The 16,138-nt window shown below is 36.7% G+C and overlaps 1 protein-coding gene across 1 annotated transcript; it reads right to left on the bottom strand.

The window, feature by feature from the left end:
• Positions 1-640: 640 nt before the first annotated feature.
• On the bottom strand, positions 641-16,099 carry knl1 (kinetochore scaffold 1). Its single transcript, XM_038726845.1, has 30 exons — positions 15,867-16,099; positions 14,771-14,805; positions 14,531-14,567; positions 14,361-14,420; positions 13,058-13,140; positions 12,920-12,975; positions 12,807-12,828; positions 12,640-12,683; positions 12,486-12,538; positions 11,655-12,384; positions 11,423-11,481; positions 11,002-11,191; positions 10,392-10,444; positions 7,479-10,055; positions 6,742-6,856; positions 5,895-5,953; positions 5,696-5,794; positions 5,500-5,615; positions 5,250-5,340; positions 4,891-5,007; positions 4,716-4,803; positions 4,471-4,533; positions 4,342-4,381; positions 4,135-4,239; positions 3,743-3,843; positions 3,362-3,427; positions 3,074-3,183; positions 2,732-2,853; positions 1,661-1,786; positions 641-1,443 (listed from the first exon to the last, which is right to left on the bottom strand). The coding sequence occupies exons 2-30, from the start codon at positions 14,797-14,799 to the stop codon at positions 1,347-1,349; spliced, it is 5,508 nt and encodes a 1,835-aa protein (XP_038582773.1). The 5' UTR covers positions 14,800-14,805; positions 15,867-16,099; the 3' UTR covers positions 641-1,346.
• Positions 16,100-16,138: the final 39 nt, after the last annotated feature.

Raw genomic sequence — 16,138 nt, 5'->3', positions numbered from 1 at the left:
TGAAAAATCAATATATATTATTTTAATCTACATTTTTATTTTATAGACCTGTCCAGGGTGTACCCCGCCTTTCGCCCGATGTCAGCTGGGATTGGCTCCCTGTATGCAGGATAAGCGGTTGACAATAGATGGGTGGAGGGATTTCTATTTTATATTGATGAATGCTTAACTTTTGCAGTACTTATTTGTATTCTTTGCACATTTTGATTGCCATGCACAACACCAAGGCAAATTCCTTTTAAATGAACATCTACTTGGCTACATAAATCCATTTCTGATTTGGATAGAGAATGATTGCAGAGTAAGTTTGACATCTCAGCTGCTCTCACATCCATAAAAATTTAATGGTACTTTTTAGAAAGCGGCAATCGTTTTCTCACACTTATGAAAAGTAGACAAAATTCAAACAACTTGTGAAAGCCTTTCAAGTCAATAAGTACCAGTCCAATGTTGAGGGTTTTCTTTAACAGAACACTAATTCTATTTGTATTTCACATTCTGCAAATTAGATCTTTATTATATATTAAACATGTTGTGGGCATACATGTTCAGACAACAGCAGTTAATGTCTGCATTAATCATTGAAGACATGACATAAGGTACATTCATTCTGGAAAAGAAAAGTACAGATAAGCAAAAGTATAGCACATATTTTTTAATGAACACTTTCCAGTACATTTATCTTTTCAAAAGGTCAGGACATTTATTTTAGAATTTTTGCTATCTAATGAAAAACATACAAAGCTTTTTTTTTTTTTGTTTAAATCAAAAATGAAAAGTGATAAGAGGAAAATATATTTACATATGTTAAGTACTGTACAAAGCTACAACAAGATGTGAGACAAGTACCGTCTGAAATACAACATATCAAGGCTCCTATACACAAACGAAACAATGCCCCACTGTAAGTATAACAAAGTACAGTAAGGTTGGTCCATGTTCCCCATCTGGAGGTGACTCTATAAACTGCATGGAAACCACTGTCTGTTTTCCAGAACAATGAAATACGCAAGAAAGAGTGTTTAACCTTTTAAAAGGTTCACATGATGGCAAGAAAAACCAAACCAAACCTTCTTGTTAGATGGCTTAGCTAACACATTCCTGTTTCCTATTCTACACTCCCTTTATCCCTTATGTTCTTCATGTGGGAAAACCAAAGTATTTTTAACAAAATACAATGCAAAATTTGAACAGGTGCATCAAGGACACAAAATGCAGTGAAATACCACCACCTTTTGCACACAGTGGAAAACGTTTTGGAACATGTACTCATTTTTCAACATCTATATTGTACAAAAGAGTTTGATAAGAAATGATTGAACTCATTACTGGATGCATTCCTGGTCTCAACAGAGAAGATTTTCATGAATCTTTTTGATAATCTTGGTCAAGAGGTTCTTGGCTGGATTGAAAGATGCCACTATCTCCTCAATCTGTTGGATCCTGCAAATATATGAAAAAGTCTAAGTTTATTATTGGTAAGGTTTTGGAGATTTTCTGGCTATCTAGTTGTCAATAAAATTGTGTAATGATGTTTAAATATTCTTAGCTACGACATTATTGTTCATTAAGATGCATTTCGGTCCACTCAAAAGCTAAAAAAAAAGCACTACCTCACTTATTTTCAAAGTTCCTAAATTTAGATTTGAGTCAAACTTACGTTGTGCTCCCGATCCTGTTTTTGAAGCTCTGCACTTGAAGGACATAGAGGTGGTTTGTCACACTGACGGAGAAGATCACCTCAAACTTGGAAAATTTCTTTAGACTGCAGAAAACCACGTGCACTCTAGAGGAAGAAGAAGAAAGGATTTTATATAACATAGCTTCATTTTTGAAAACTTAAGGCCCTTTCACACCTAAAAGTCCGCACCAAGGTCCGAACTAAAATTCATTCAGTTAGTTTTGGTTTGGCTTCACACGGCAATTATACAACCTCGCTAAAGAACTTTACATGACATACTTCAGTCCTGTCGTTATCATCTATGTTTCTATGTATCATCTAAGGTTCCCCCAATAATGACAGATCCTACATCTTTTTAGGGCTGTCCCCGACTAGTCAAGTCCTGCCTGTAGTCGACCGTTTTTGTGCGCGGCGATTGCAAGACATGGTGGCTCCGCTTTAATCTTGAGAAGCTGCAGATTCTATTCATTCAACTTACACTGTAAATTTCCAGCTAAACTGAGGCTTTTTGAAGACCCTTTTCTCTCTCTCTCGCCTGCCATTCACCGGTCTTGTGCAGAGTTTTGCGTGCATGCACGTTGCAGTTCCTCGCGGGTCTATTTCAAGTAGCCGGCTATTTAAAAAACGATATAATATTCCTTGTGTGGTTCATCAATGTTGATAAATTACCTGAAAGTCCCGCAAGATGCGGACAACTCTGCACAACACCAAAAACAAAAACATTTATTGAAAGCTTTATTCTTTTTACATGTTTATTAACTTATTGGGAGAAAACTGGTAGTTTTATGTAAAATCAGACGTTGAGCACCTCCATATCGCCAAAATGGCATTGGTTCTTCAACTGTGAGATTGACAGTCGAAACAGGCTCCGCCCATCGAAGCATCGAATCTTCCACTATTCGGGGTCAGCCCTACATCTTTTGTGATGTGATTTTCAGTAAATGGGTCTTTCTAGGAAATGGGTGTGCTTTGCACTTTCCTCTTGCTTAATAAAGGTTAAATCAATAATACAACTGTCTATAAAAAAATGTTGTGTGGAAGCGTTCTTACCGATTGTCCATGCAGCTGATGTTGAGAATATCAAGCCTCAGACCCCCCCACATTTTCAGCAGACGCAACTCCTCTCCCAGCAGACGACAGTGACTCACCACCAGGCCCACGTCAAGGAGCAGCTACATACAAGAGAATAAATACTTCAGTTGTTGAACACAAATTCCAGAGAATATTTCAGGATAGTGAATTTGAGCTTTATATTGGCTATTTGCATCCTCAGTGTAAAATACATTATCTGGAATGGTTTTACTGACTTTAAGATGTCTGACAATAAACAAGATATAGTGACAGTATAAGTAAATCTCTCAAACAACAAAACAGATCTCTCTTCACACCTACCTTTGGAACATGTCTGCTCGTTGGATACTTCTCCACCCAGGAAGTTTCTCGCTCAATGCATTGAGAGAGCAGTTTGTGAACAAGACGGGCATGGCACTGTGACTTCTCATCTAGTTAGAAAACAAAATGTACAGTAGTTTTTACAAAATCCCAGTAACAAGAATGACCCCCATGCATCTCTAAGAAACTAACCAGTGTTTACCCAAACACACAAGATGCATAACACAGATTCTGACAATCTATAGCTATGACCACTCAAACTACTATTTATATAGTTTTTTTTCTCACCATCAATTTGACGTCTGAACGTGATGTGTGATATTTTCCTCTCCGACTCATTATCAGCATCATTTCCTTCAAAAACAATTTAAATAGGAAAACATCATATTACTTAAGAAAATATTATTAGTTAAAAATACAGCTTGAGCTTAGCTGTAAGTTAAATCAGAAATCAGTCTTTGCGAAACCTAGTCAGCAAACACACCCGATGTCTGCCTAGTAAACAGACAATTATGTGTAGTTTAGGTGGTAAACAATAACTGCAAAGCAAGTCCTGACATTAGTGTGGCTAAAAGTGAAACGTGGTTTGAATTTTAAGTCTTTAGAGATCAAAAATGTTGTTTGCCTGTAAAACGTTACAAGCATGTCTACCGTCAACAAAACGCTTACCATTGGATTTTTCATACACCAACTGTACTTCGAAGGTCTTATGGAGAAAACTGTAGACCGAGCAGTTGTCTTTCTTCTCTCCCAATTTCCATTCATTCAAACTGATATAAAAAAAAATTACAATAATTACTTATTATTTACTTTAACATCTTTGCTACAAAAGCTAAAAAACAGAGCAATACATTTATTGTCAAGACTACTGACAAAATTAATATAATGGTGCTCATTTACAGATAGTCAAGGAGAGTAACAGAGAACACACACACTTTACAATAGTCAAATGAAAGTGGTCATGGTTGAGCATAAGTGGAGTTTGGAAATGAGGTCCTACATGTTTTGAAAGCAAGTCTTATGACTCTAGATGTGAAAACCCATTCAAATCAGAAACTGACCTATGCAGCATAGCGACGTGGCTCTCCAGGTTCATCGTCTCAACTTTCAGCCTGCACAGTTTATTTGAATTCTGTTTATTCTGCATCTCCAGTTCAGATATTTTTCTATGGCAGAAAAAAAGAAAAGAATAAGAAACAAAAAAAAAGAGAACTTTCTATTTTTATAGTACCTAAACATGACAGAGATACTTAATATTCTGAACTCACCTGTCATTATCAGCCAAAACTTCAGTGACTTTCTGCATTTCTGTCAATAAAAATAAATCAATCAATAACTTATTCAATTCAAGCACACAAAAATAAATAAATAAAATAATCAAGGCTATTACAAGTTACCTTTCTGAAGTGATTTCAGACTTGGTGCGTCTTCAAAGCCTTTTTCTTCAACTGCACTAAGTTCTAAAGGAAGGGAAATACAGAGATGGTGTTACAGCCGTTTGAACGTCTGCCTGTCTCTTGTCGCAACACGTATACAAAAACTCATCCTCCTTTTGTTGGCGATAGTCGTTACTTGCATTCATACTGAGAAAGTGGCATTGTAAACTGGACAGCCGTGAGTCGTTTCCTCACAGTAGCCATACCTGTTTCTAATTCACAAATACAGTCATCCAAACTTTTAATCATCTCATCTGCTTCCTCGATCGTTCCTCTCAACCTCTGTTGCTCCTCCTGAAAAGATGATAAATGTAAATTACCTTCAACGCTCTCAAAAGATCCCAAAACGTTGTAATTCAGTATTTCTGGGATGGCTCTTACCAGATTAGCCTGCACAAGGTCTGCATACAAGACTTCCTTCTTTTCATGGGACTGAACTTTGCTCATCTTTCTGAACACGTTATTTCTCTCTTTTAGTTTGGCACCAAAGGATTTGAGCTGTGAATTCAAACAAACACAGGGAGGGTTAGGAATAAGATCGCATGGCCAAATGATACTCTTCCAGCTGCTACATCTCCTTACACAGCAAATGGCAGCAGCTAAATCTGATAGAATGTTCACCCATATCCTTTTAATAAAATGACAATAATACTGCAGATATTTATCGATCAATTATGAAAACTGATATTTGCACTGTAGCGTTCCCACTTTATAGTCAAGTTAAAGTTATACTTTAATACCTCTTTCTCTGAAAAATGTCTCATTTCTTCCCACAAAGGTCTGTTCACAATCTTCAGAGGTTTTTCCAGATCCCGCATTCGCTCCTTCAATCTTGAAGAGGACATGTCAGCATTTTCAGAGACAACTTAAACACTTATTTTCATGTTCTTATCACAGTTTCTATCTATACCTCTTCCATGTCATATTTGGCAAACTAATGTATGTTTACTTTTAAACGTAGTCATAAATGTGTTATACAATTATACATACCCCTCCACCTTCTCTGTGAGGTTCAGAACATTTGTCTCATACACCATCTGTTTAGGACGGTTGATGTGTCTGTCTTTCAATAAATCCATTGGTGTGCAATCTGTGTCTGACAAAAGCTGAAAAAACAATAATAAGTCACATCACTACACTGTTGTTTTTCATATATTTATGTTGTTAATATAAATGATTAACCCACTCTGCCAGGAAGGATACTTTGCCGAGGATTATGGATGACAAAGTCTATGTTGAAGAGTTTAAAGAACTCTAACACTGTAATGGTCCCATCCTCGAATTTCTGTAATCAAAAAATTAAAGGCAATAATTAACTGACATGAAAAAATGAAATGGTTCATTATAATTCAAAGATATATTTATAAAATATGTCAACAATATACCCTCTGTACATCACTGGCGTAGTCTTCAAGCTGGGATTCAAACATGCTTTGTCTGAAAGCTGAATAAGTAAAAATAATAGATTTATTGTCCAGAACCTGGGTAAGCAAAATTACACCAGCACATAGGATCTCAATGACACTCAACTACCGAATGTGAATACACAACAACTTTATGTTAACATTCATGTAACACTTTGTTGTGTTTTTTTTGAGTATTCGTAAAATGTCAACTGTTTTGATTTAGATGCTTATCAGATTATCAATTTAGTATGTGTGACAATTTACGAACACATCCTAACTAAGGGGGCTTTCACACCTACCTCGTTTGGTCCGGACTTTCAGGCATTTCAGTCCGAACCAAAATTGCAGGTGTGAAACCTCCCATGGACCACGGTCCGGACCAAACAGACAAAATGTGGTCCGACAAAAAGAGGTAGTCTCGGTCCGGATCAAACTGAACGATGGTTTGGTTCATTTCTGCTGTGAAAGCATTTTTTGGATGGTTCGGACTTTCAGACTATTTAGGCCTACAGGAAGTTTGGCGGTTGACATGTAAACCGGAAACAAACAAATGCACGGATAAATGCATTGAAATAAGGACAGTTATAAATCTCCTGTGACAGATCAATGTGAAAATATGAACTTTGGTTCGGACCTTGTTGCGGACTTTCAGGTGCGAAAGCCCCCTAAGATGTTTTGTGTGCCTGAACCTAACCAAACTAGAAAACCGTTTTATTTGTGAAACTGCTCAATTGTTGTATTTCAACTAATACACAGCTGAAATGTTACTAATATCCTATAAACTACCTGTAGGCAGACTGTCTAAATAAAGTGTTAGCCAACTTACTTGATTCAAATGTAGCTTCACATCTGATGCTAGCCGTGTGACTGCTGGAATCACTGGTCTGGGTAGTCATGCTCGGAGCTGTAGTAATGTTACCGTCACACTCTTCAACATGAGACTACAAATAAAACAGAGGAACATAGAAAAACAAATCAAGAATCAGCACAATATTCACCAATCAATTTTTTTATACAAATACTAGTTAATAAAACATAGTTCAACTATGAATAGTTTTCCCTAGTTAGTTCCAATCCTGTCCACTATGCTGTAAGTATGATTACATTACCATCAATGAAACTCAACACTTCCTACACATTTCAAATTAAAGGTCTACCAGGAACAGGCTGTATTGTATGTCCTCTGGGTCACATGAGGGCTTTAGATGTGAAACAACAGAAAAGGGTTGAGTTTCAAACTTAACTACAATCAAAAGATGAACAAATGGAAACTAGCAGATTTAATAATTGCATAAAAACTGCATTTCAATTAAAGAATAACAACAGAGTAGAGAGTGTTTGACATGACTATGTTTTTGTATTAATTGAATTATTTTATCCTAAAATTATCAGGATAACAGGCAAACATGGATAAAGTTTTGAGTTTGAAGTAACAGAAATTTAAAACCGGATTATATTAAGACATATTTCTAATATAAACCTGGTTTTAACAAAAGGTAAATCAAGACACCCAGATATAATTTGAGGTACTATAATACTCTAGAGTACTCTAATTTGACCTACCATTTTAAAGTCATCAGCCATTTCAGTGGAGGTTTTCATTCTCTTCTCATTCGCCAGACCATTTTCATCTGCTGGCCGTGGTCTCTTATTTCCATGGACAGCACTAATAAAGTCCTGTTCAAATACATCATCCTCTTTAAACTCAACCATCTTAAACTCCTGAGGGCCCCCCTTTTCAGTGGCTTTCTGAGGACTTCTTGCATCAAGCACTTCTGACATATCTTCACAGCTACCAAGCTCTTCATCGTAGATGTCGCTCACATCATTTTCAAGGTTGCTCAGTTGACTAGTAACATTGACAGTGATCGTCCTTGTATGCTCTGCCACAGAATTCACCTTCGTTGGATCATCTGGTTTGCTTCTTTGTGGAAGCTTGGGCTTGAAGCCTCCCACTGAGAGTCTTGACATAAGTTGTTTAGTCTTTAAGTTGAAAGGAGTAGTAGAGGGCTGTTCTTCTTGCGTAAGACATTGAGTATTTTCTTCAGTGTTTACCAAACCTATTTCCGGTTCGGGCTCCATTACAGGCAGGGAGTTGGGTTTGTCTTTTGAGATTTTGTCCATGTGGTGCTCCAGAGGGGGCAAAGGTGCTGTACAGCTGTTCAGGGCAATAGTATCTGGAGTTGTATTTATCATGTGGCTCAAACGCCTTACTTTTGAGTGAAGATCAGCTAAACTCATGCGTCTACACTTTAGTGAAGGCACTGTATCAACACTATGGCCAACAGCAGTTGGTGAACAAGCGTGATTTCTTGGTTTGGTTTCCTTCGAGTCTAGAGAATTTGGACAATTTATCATTTCCACACCATCAAGGTTGGACGAACCCAGCGCTCCATTGCTCTGTTGTGAAATTGCCTCAGCTTTCCTCAAATGGTCAGAGCTTGGGTACAAGTCTTGAATGGAAGAAAGACTTTGAGGTGGCTCATCTGTACATGTTTGTCCCATATTTTGGCCTGTTTGAGCTTCTGACATGTCCACGCTTAAATTGTCTGCTGGACAGCCAGTTACAGTTTTATTTAGTGTCTTCTCCATGACAGCTGAAATTAAACCTGGAACTTCATTTTCAGTTTCCACGTCAGGCTTCTGTGGTTTAAGTTTGTCCAGGAAGCCATTTGTGTGTCCAGTTTCTTGAAAGGACGATGCAGCAGGAACCACTGCTTTTGTGATCACAGGATTAGCCCAGGGGCCACTCATCTTAGACAGAGAGTTTTTAAGTCCTGGATCCAAAGTGTATGCAGATGAAGATGGGTTTCTTCGCTGACGACATGTCTCGCTTTCCCTTTCCTTCACAGATAGGATAGATAAAATGTTAGAATCTTGGTGTTGAAGAACTGAATCTGACACTGAACTGTTGGCAATGTTTACAGTGAGGCACTGGCTTATATCCATGGCTGCATCATTTGCAGTGAACCTCACTGTTTTCTCTCCGCATGGAGGTAAAAAGTCCACATTTTGGTGAAACTGTGGTTCCAAATTTGCGCCAATGTTTACAGTATGACTTCGTGTCACATCGATGGCCGCATCATTTGCAGTGAATCTCACTGTTTTCTCTCCACAAGTAGGTAAAAATTCCCCTTTTTGCTGTGACTGCAGTTCCAAATCACTGTTGATGTGTACAGTGTGACTTTGTGTCACATCCATGGCTGCATCATTTGCAGTGAACCTCACTGTTTTCTCGCCGCATGGGGGTAAAAAGTCCACATTTTGGTGAAACTGTGGTTCCAAATTTGCGCCAATGTTTACAGTATGACTTCGTGTCACATCCATGGCTGCATCATTTGCAGTGAACCTCACTGTTTTCTCTCCACAAGTAGGTAAAAATTCCCCTTTTTGCTGTGACTGCAGTTCCAAATCACTGTTGATGTTTACAGTGTGACTTTGTGTCACATCCATGGCTGCATCATTTGCAGTGAACCTCACTGTTTTCTCACCACATGGGGGTAAAAAGTCCACATTTTGGCGAAACTGTGGTTCCAAATTTGCGCCAATGTTTACAGTATGACTTCGTGTCACATCCATGGCTGCATCATTTGCTGTGAACCTCACTGTTTTCTCTCCACAAGTAGGTAAAAATTCCCCTTTTTGCTGTGACTGCAGTTCCAAATCACTGTTGATGTGTACAGTGTGACTTTGTGTCACATCCATGGCTGCATCATTTGCAGTGAACCTCACTGTTTTCTCGCCGCATGGGGGTAAAAAGTCCACATTTTGGCGAAACTGTGGTTCCAAATTTGCGCCAATGTTTACAGTATGACTTCGTGTCACATCCAAGGATGCATCATTTGCAGTGAACCTCACTGTTTTCTCTCCACAAGTAGGTAAAAAGTCCTCTTTTTGCTGTGCCTGCAGTTCTAAATCTCCGATGATGTTTACAGTGTGACTTTGTGTCACATCCATGGCTGCATCATGTGCAGTAAACCTCACTGTTTTGTCCCCAAATGGAGGTAAAAAGTCCACATTTGGGTGCGATTGTAGTTCCAAATTGTTCACAGTGTGACTCTGTGTCATATCCATACAGGCACCATCTGGAGAAAACCTCACTGTTTTCTCTTTGCTGTCATCTTCAGCATCAAATTTAACCTTAGGGAGAAAAAAAACAACAAAAAAAATCACCTTAAGTATACAGTCAAACAAAACACTATTCGACATTTTAAACTGGCATTACTAATTAATCATCATTTAAACATTTTAGAGCCAGAAATGTTACCATATTTTAAAATAATGAAAATGAATGTAATCACTCTGATTCTGTATAACTTGAATAATGTGCTTCTTTCAGGTGAATCAACATGTAAGACATACAGACCAAGTACAGATCGACAAACATTTCTTTATTTTTACAACACAGTATTCAGTGCAAGTAGGCTGTACATTCATTCATTCTGCAAAATACATATCACTGCAAGAAAAACTCACCTGATGTCTCCGCACCGCTGTCTTTAAAGATGGCCTCAATGAGGTTTCCATACCTAACGTGGAGATGGGGAATCAATCAATAAGAAAATCAACAATAGCAATTTATTCTGAAGTTGTTCTTAGTCTTAAACAAGTTATAAGATATAGGTTTTTAAATTCATACGTCATCGTTGACAATACCAATTTACTCTGACACCAGATTATTTGGTCAACATTTGAGTAGGGCGGAGTGATATCACGATAAACAATTTCATATAATTCAATAGTGATAATAATAGCGATAAATTTCAAACCATTTTTTCTTCTAAGTTTAAAGGCTGATTTTTGCTTCTGAGTGAAAGCTGAAGAAACCAGATTATTAATTCTGGTTTTTAAACTATTCTTAATGGTCAGAACATGACAAACACTTGATGCCTAACAGTTGATCACTTAACAAATCTGAGGTACATAAATATCTTACTAGGGTGTAAGATAAGTAAGTGAAGTGATAATTTGTTTGTGATTCAAATTAATTAAATCAAACATTTACATGATGTGTTGTACTGTTACTGAAGAAAATGATAATATCATTATTGTTCGCCCAGCCCTACATTCAAGGAAAAACAAAAACCTTCATTGTGCTGGGGCCTTGAAGTCATCTCTGCGCTCTTCAGACTTTCACTGAGGGGGCACATGTCTTGTGTGGGAAAAAGAAACCGAAAAGGATCATCTGAGCCAATGAGTCCTCTAATATGGCCTGTCTGAGCTTCGGTGTCCGTGATTGTCTTTGCACTGCGTTCATCTTTTGTATCAAGTTTGACCTGTAGAAGAAAAGACAGTATGTTATCACATACATAAAAGTTTACTTCTATGTGTAGTATTTAATGAACATTAAACACACCATTTTCAAAACTATACTGATGCATTTTAACAGCAGCTCAACTGACCAGTTTCCAAAACCTAATTTATGATATTACATATCATGTCGTACTTTCCATGCAGTCATTTGAGTCGGTTAATATCAATACAGTAAACTAAATTATAAACCTTACCTTGTGTCCTTGATTAGAAGCATTAAGAGAAGGATTCTTCAAGGATTTCTTATCTAAATCTGAAAATTGAAATGTAAAAAAATGTTATTTACACTGTATTCAATCATAACTTGTGAAATAATACCAGCATCCCCAAAACACACAAGACATCGTGTTTTAAGTCAATGAAAGCAATACATACATGTTGAAATATTGAGTAGATTAATTAATTAGTTGATAGAAAATTCAGTACCTTTAGTGTTAAATGATTCCAGTGTTTTCCTGCTCTGTTGTTGGGTCTTCTCTGCTGTCTGTGACACGCTCTCGATGCCAGAGTACATTTCTTTTGTGGGAAAGAGACACTGAAAGGGATCGTCGTCATCATAATCAGTGAATCCATAAAGTTGGCTCTGAGGTTCAGTCATATCCATGCTTACGTCATCGTCTGGATAGAATGCACTTCCATAAGATGACTGACCAATCTTCCTGGATGTATTTAGTGACTTTTCTGTCACAGCTGAAAGAGAAATCGGAGCCCGATTTTCTTTATCCACATCAGGCCTTTTCGTACATATCTGGGACAGGAAGCCAGAGGATGTTCCAGCAGGAGGCGCCATTCTGGTGATCACAGAATTAACGCTGGGGCCACTAGGTCTAGAGAAACTTGCAAGGAAGTTTTCGAATCCAGGATCCAAACAAGGTACTGATGAGGATATGTTTCCCTTCTCTACACTTCTAGTGGGTAGTGATTTTAACCCACTCATGTTGAAAGTATGACTTAGGGCCATATCCATGGATCCATCACCTGCAGTAAACATCACTGTTTTCTCTCCGCTAGTAGGTAAAATGTCATCATTTTGGAGGGAAACATCTGCATCAACGCCAAGGTTTATAGTGTGACTGCGTGTTATGTCCATGAACGCATCATCTGTAGAAAACATCACAGTTTTCTCACTAAAGTCAGTCCCAGTATCAAAGTTGACCTGGTGAAGATAAGTAGCTTTATGTCAATGAACGGTGACAGTGGTAAGAACAAAAACAGTGAAATAACAGCAAAGCAAAACAGCTAAGTGCTCAAGCTCACCGTCTCCCTTTGTTGAGAAACATGTAGAGGAGCATTCAATAGGGTTTCCATTCCTAAATGTGAAGATTTTAATTTAGTAAAAGACCATACACTTTAACAGACAACGTGAGCACTTGGTAATAGTTAAGAAAAGTTCATAATTGAATATTCCTACCAGTGATTTGTTGAATCCCATCATTAGCGACCACCACCTGGACCCTAATGAAAGATAACATAATATTTATGATATTAAAACAGACATTTTTTACTGGTTTGGTGAGAGTGCAAGAGATAGTTTTTTTATAAATAATAAAAAAACTCAAAAGGATCAATTCAACTTACCTATTCTGTGTGGCTGCAGCTGCTGTGGAATAACAAATGACAAACATTACAAAGCTGCTTCAATAAAATAAAAAAAGATCACATACTTATTCGTACTACATAGTGATACTTACTTGATGTTATTAACTCTTGTAAAGGACTTCGGGCAGGAGAGGCATTTTTTACTTCTCTGTAAAGATAAAATACTGATTAGGCTGAAACGTCAGTGTCACTGTGGGAAATTAAGCCCAACTATTTTCCTAATATCTCACTTTGAAAACAGGAGAACATCGTTGGCAGGCGCAAAACTGACTCTTCTTGAATTCCTCTTTTCTACAGGTTTGGCACACTCCACCTTGAAAATAAAAATGATATATATATAGTAAAGTATAAATTCATAAACAAAGTTATTACCACAAAAAAACCCAAGAGATTCCTCGTGCACAGCAACAACAGTCAGGTGCAAATAGGACGCAGGATTTGGTGATCAAAAATCTAAAACAAACTACCGCACACTGAAATTATCATATTTATTGTGAACAATGCATTTCACCTATGGCTTCTTCAAGTTCACACACTGAAATTGCAAATAACACTCACAGGTGTGCTAAATAGGTACTGTAAGTCACATAACCAGTAATCCCAATTTCCATTACATTTTTTTTTCTTCATTTTTATAAAATCAACATCTAACAAAAATACTATAATACAAGCAGCAAAAACATGATTGAACATAGAAAAATAAAAATAAATAACATACATGAGCCACAAGAATCATTTCACATAGGGCTGGACAAAAATGTTATCATGATAAAAAGATTAATATCTTTCGATATCGATAATTATCACGATAATTATCAAATTGTTATTTCTTTTGGGTTTAAAGGCTGATTTTTGCTCCTGAGCGATGGTTAATTGTAGTTAACACAACAAATAGGCATGAGTAAAATTAAGTAAAAGCTAAATTCAGTCCTTTTTCTCAAAAATATAAACATCTTATTAAAAAAATTAACTGCTATTTCATTTATGATTCAAGAGAATAAAATCAAACATTTATCGAAAATATAGTTATTGAAAAAAAATTTGATTGCGATGATTATTGTTATTGATTTATTGTCCATCCCTAATTTCACATAAGGCCATAAAAAGACTAATATGAAGCTCACTGACAAGGAACTATTAAGTACCTTAGGACAGATAACCTATAGGTCCTACCTCTGTCCCACTAGCTGCGAAAAACACTGATGAAAAACACCTCAGATAAAGATGTCTAATCAAAATTATCACAAGAAAAAGCAAATATCCTTAGTGAAACACAGGATATTAGCTTTTTCTTGTGATAATTTTGATCCATGAGGCTCAATTGCGTTCAAATCATTAATCCAAAGAGTCTCCCTTCTTATAAGTTGGTTAATCAGGTTACACCCTCTTGGCTTGGTTCTCACTCTTTCAATGCTAATAAATTTAAAGTAAGTTAGTAGTAGTAGTTTTTACTTGTTTAGGTGAGAATGTATTAAGGCTGGAATCCCCATTTTTATATATAAACACAGTCACAAAATCAAGCAATCCATTTACCACATTTTCCTGTTGTACTGGTTCAGGGAATATGATTGATTTCCGTGGTGCTTTTAATATCTGAAAATTAAACATAGAAAAAGATATGGTTTAGACAAATGAATTGTTAAAAAAAATAAAAAGGCTAAAAGTATATATACTTTATCCATAAACTGATTTGTAGCACTAACCGAAGAAATGCGCCGCTTGGAGAATCCAGTGCTTTCTCTGTAACACACAACATGAAACACACTATTCAGCACTACAGTATATGCAGAGGGGTGTTTACTACTATATGTGAATACAGTAATATCACAAGTTAATGTTAATGCCAGGTGTAATGCTGGCCTTTAATGAGCAGACCGCTGCTTTGAGCTTCAACCACAAAGCACACATGGCTACTTTCTCTCAATAACATATTTTTCACTCACTCATTCTTGGCAGGATCCAGAGGCTCCATTTTCAACTGAGATCAAATGAACAAAACAAGGCTTGGTTCAGTAAATCACAGCTTCTGGAGTATATGATGAAACTGAAGTTGATAAAACATGGACATTTAAGTAGGGCTGGGCGATAAAAGAAATTTTTTATCATGATAAAAAAAAAAAAACATTATCATTCAATATCGGTAAGTATCGCAATAAATGTCAAATCATCATTTCTTTCAAGTTTTAAGGATGATATTTGCTCCTGAGTGAAAGTTGAAGAAACCAGATGGTTAATAGTGGTTTTAAACTATTCTTTATGGTCAGAACAAACACTTGATGCCAAACATTGGATCACTTAACAAATCTGAGGTAGAACATTTTAAACAATTATGATAAAATCTTTTTTTAACAAACATTTTACTAACTAAAATTAAAATATTTCTTCAGTCCCTTTACCTCAACAGAATAAATATCTTAATAGTACAATTATTCTATTGCTGATTCGTCCGTGATTCAACTTAATGAAATCAAACATTTATTGAACATTTGTTTTATTATAAGTGAGATAAATATATTGATCGCTATTCTTTTATTGTACAGCCAAAAAATGCCTCATAATTCATTTGCATACAGCATGAATGCCCAACTTAAGCTGGAGGATTAATTTAATAACCAAATAAAGAAGGTATTGGGCCTCGGTGACATCGGGAAAATCAAGATTGGATTAACAGAAGTTACATGCTTTTCCGTACGACAGTTTAGGATTTTAACTTAATAATTAGCAACGTATTTGCACAATATTCTATCAACAAAGACCTGGCATGATCAATGCATATGTGCGAAGTTAGCTGGATGGATAACCATTTCCCCTTTGTCAACAAACGCAACCGCCGCAAAAGACCGTTTCCCCAAAATCTTAAATGAGTTCGCATTTCAATTTAGTCATTACAGAGAAAACTGATCGTTGCTAGCTAGAGTAAAAGTTTAGTGCACTTTAACGTTAGTTAGTTAACGTTAACTAGCTAACGTTAATGTTTGCCATTGACATGATGCCATTCATGATATGAAAAGGAAAACATACGAACACCACAGCGCATACCTTGTGGTTGTTATGAGACAATTCCTCAACGGACACGGTTGTGTTCTTACTGGTAGACTAACTTAAAATAGTTTTCATGTCGTTTATTCTTAGCTGGGTAGATCTGCGAACCTACAAACTGCAGCTAACGTCAACGACCATCGAAGCTAACGTCTTGAGTTTTGAATTTAGCCGCCTCCACGCATGCGCAGTGTAGTTTAAAAGCTTATTTCGGTTTCTGCAGTAAAAGTTAACTTAACAAAAGATAGTTTATGACAGTAAGAATAACGTTT

This window comes from Micropterus salmoides, unplaced genomic scaffold (genome assembly GCF_014851395.1).
Source record: "Micropterus salmoides isolate LMB-PRFRI ecotype aquatic unplaced genomic scaffold, ASM1485139v1 Ms_hic_scaffold_18, whole genome shotgun sequence".
NCBI classification, from domain to species: domain Eukaryota; kingdom Metazoa; phylum Chordata; class Actinopteri; order Centrarchiformes; family Centrarchidae; genus Micropterus; species Micropterus salmoides.
Note: the sequence above shows the minus strand (reverse complement) of the source record. Positions and strands in the feature narration are given on the sequence as shown.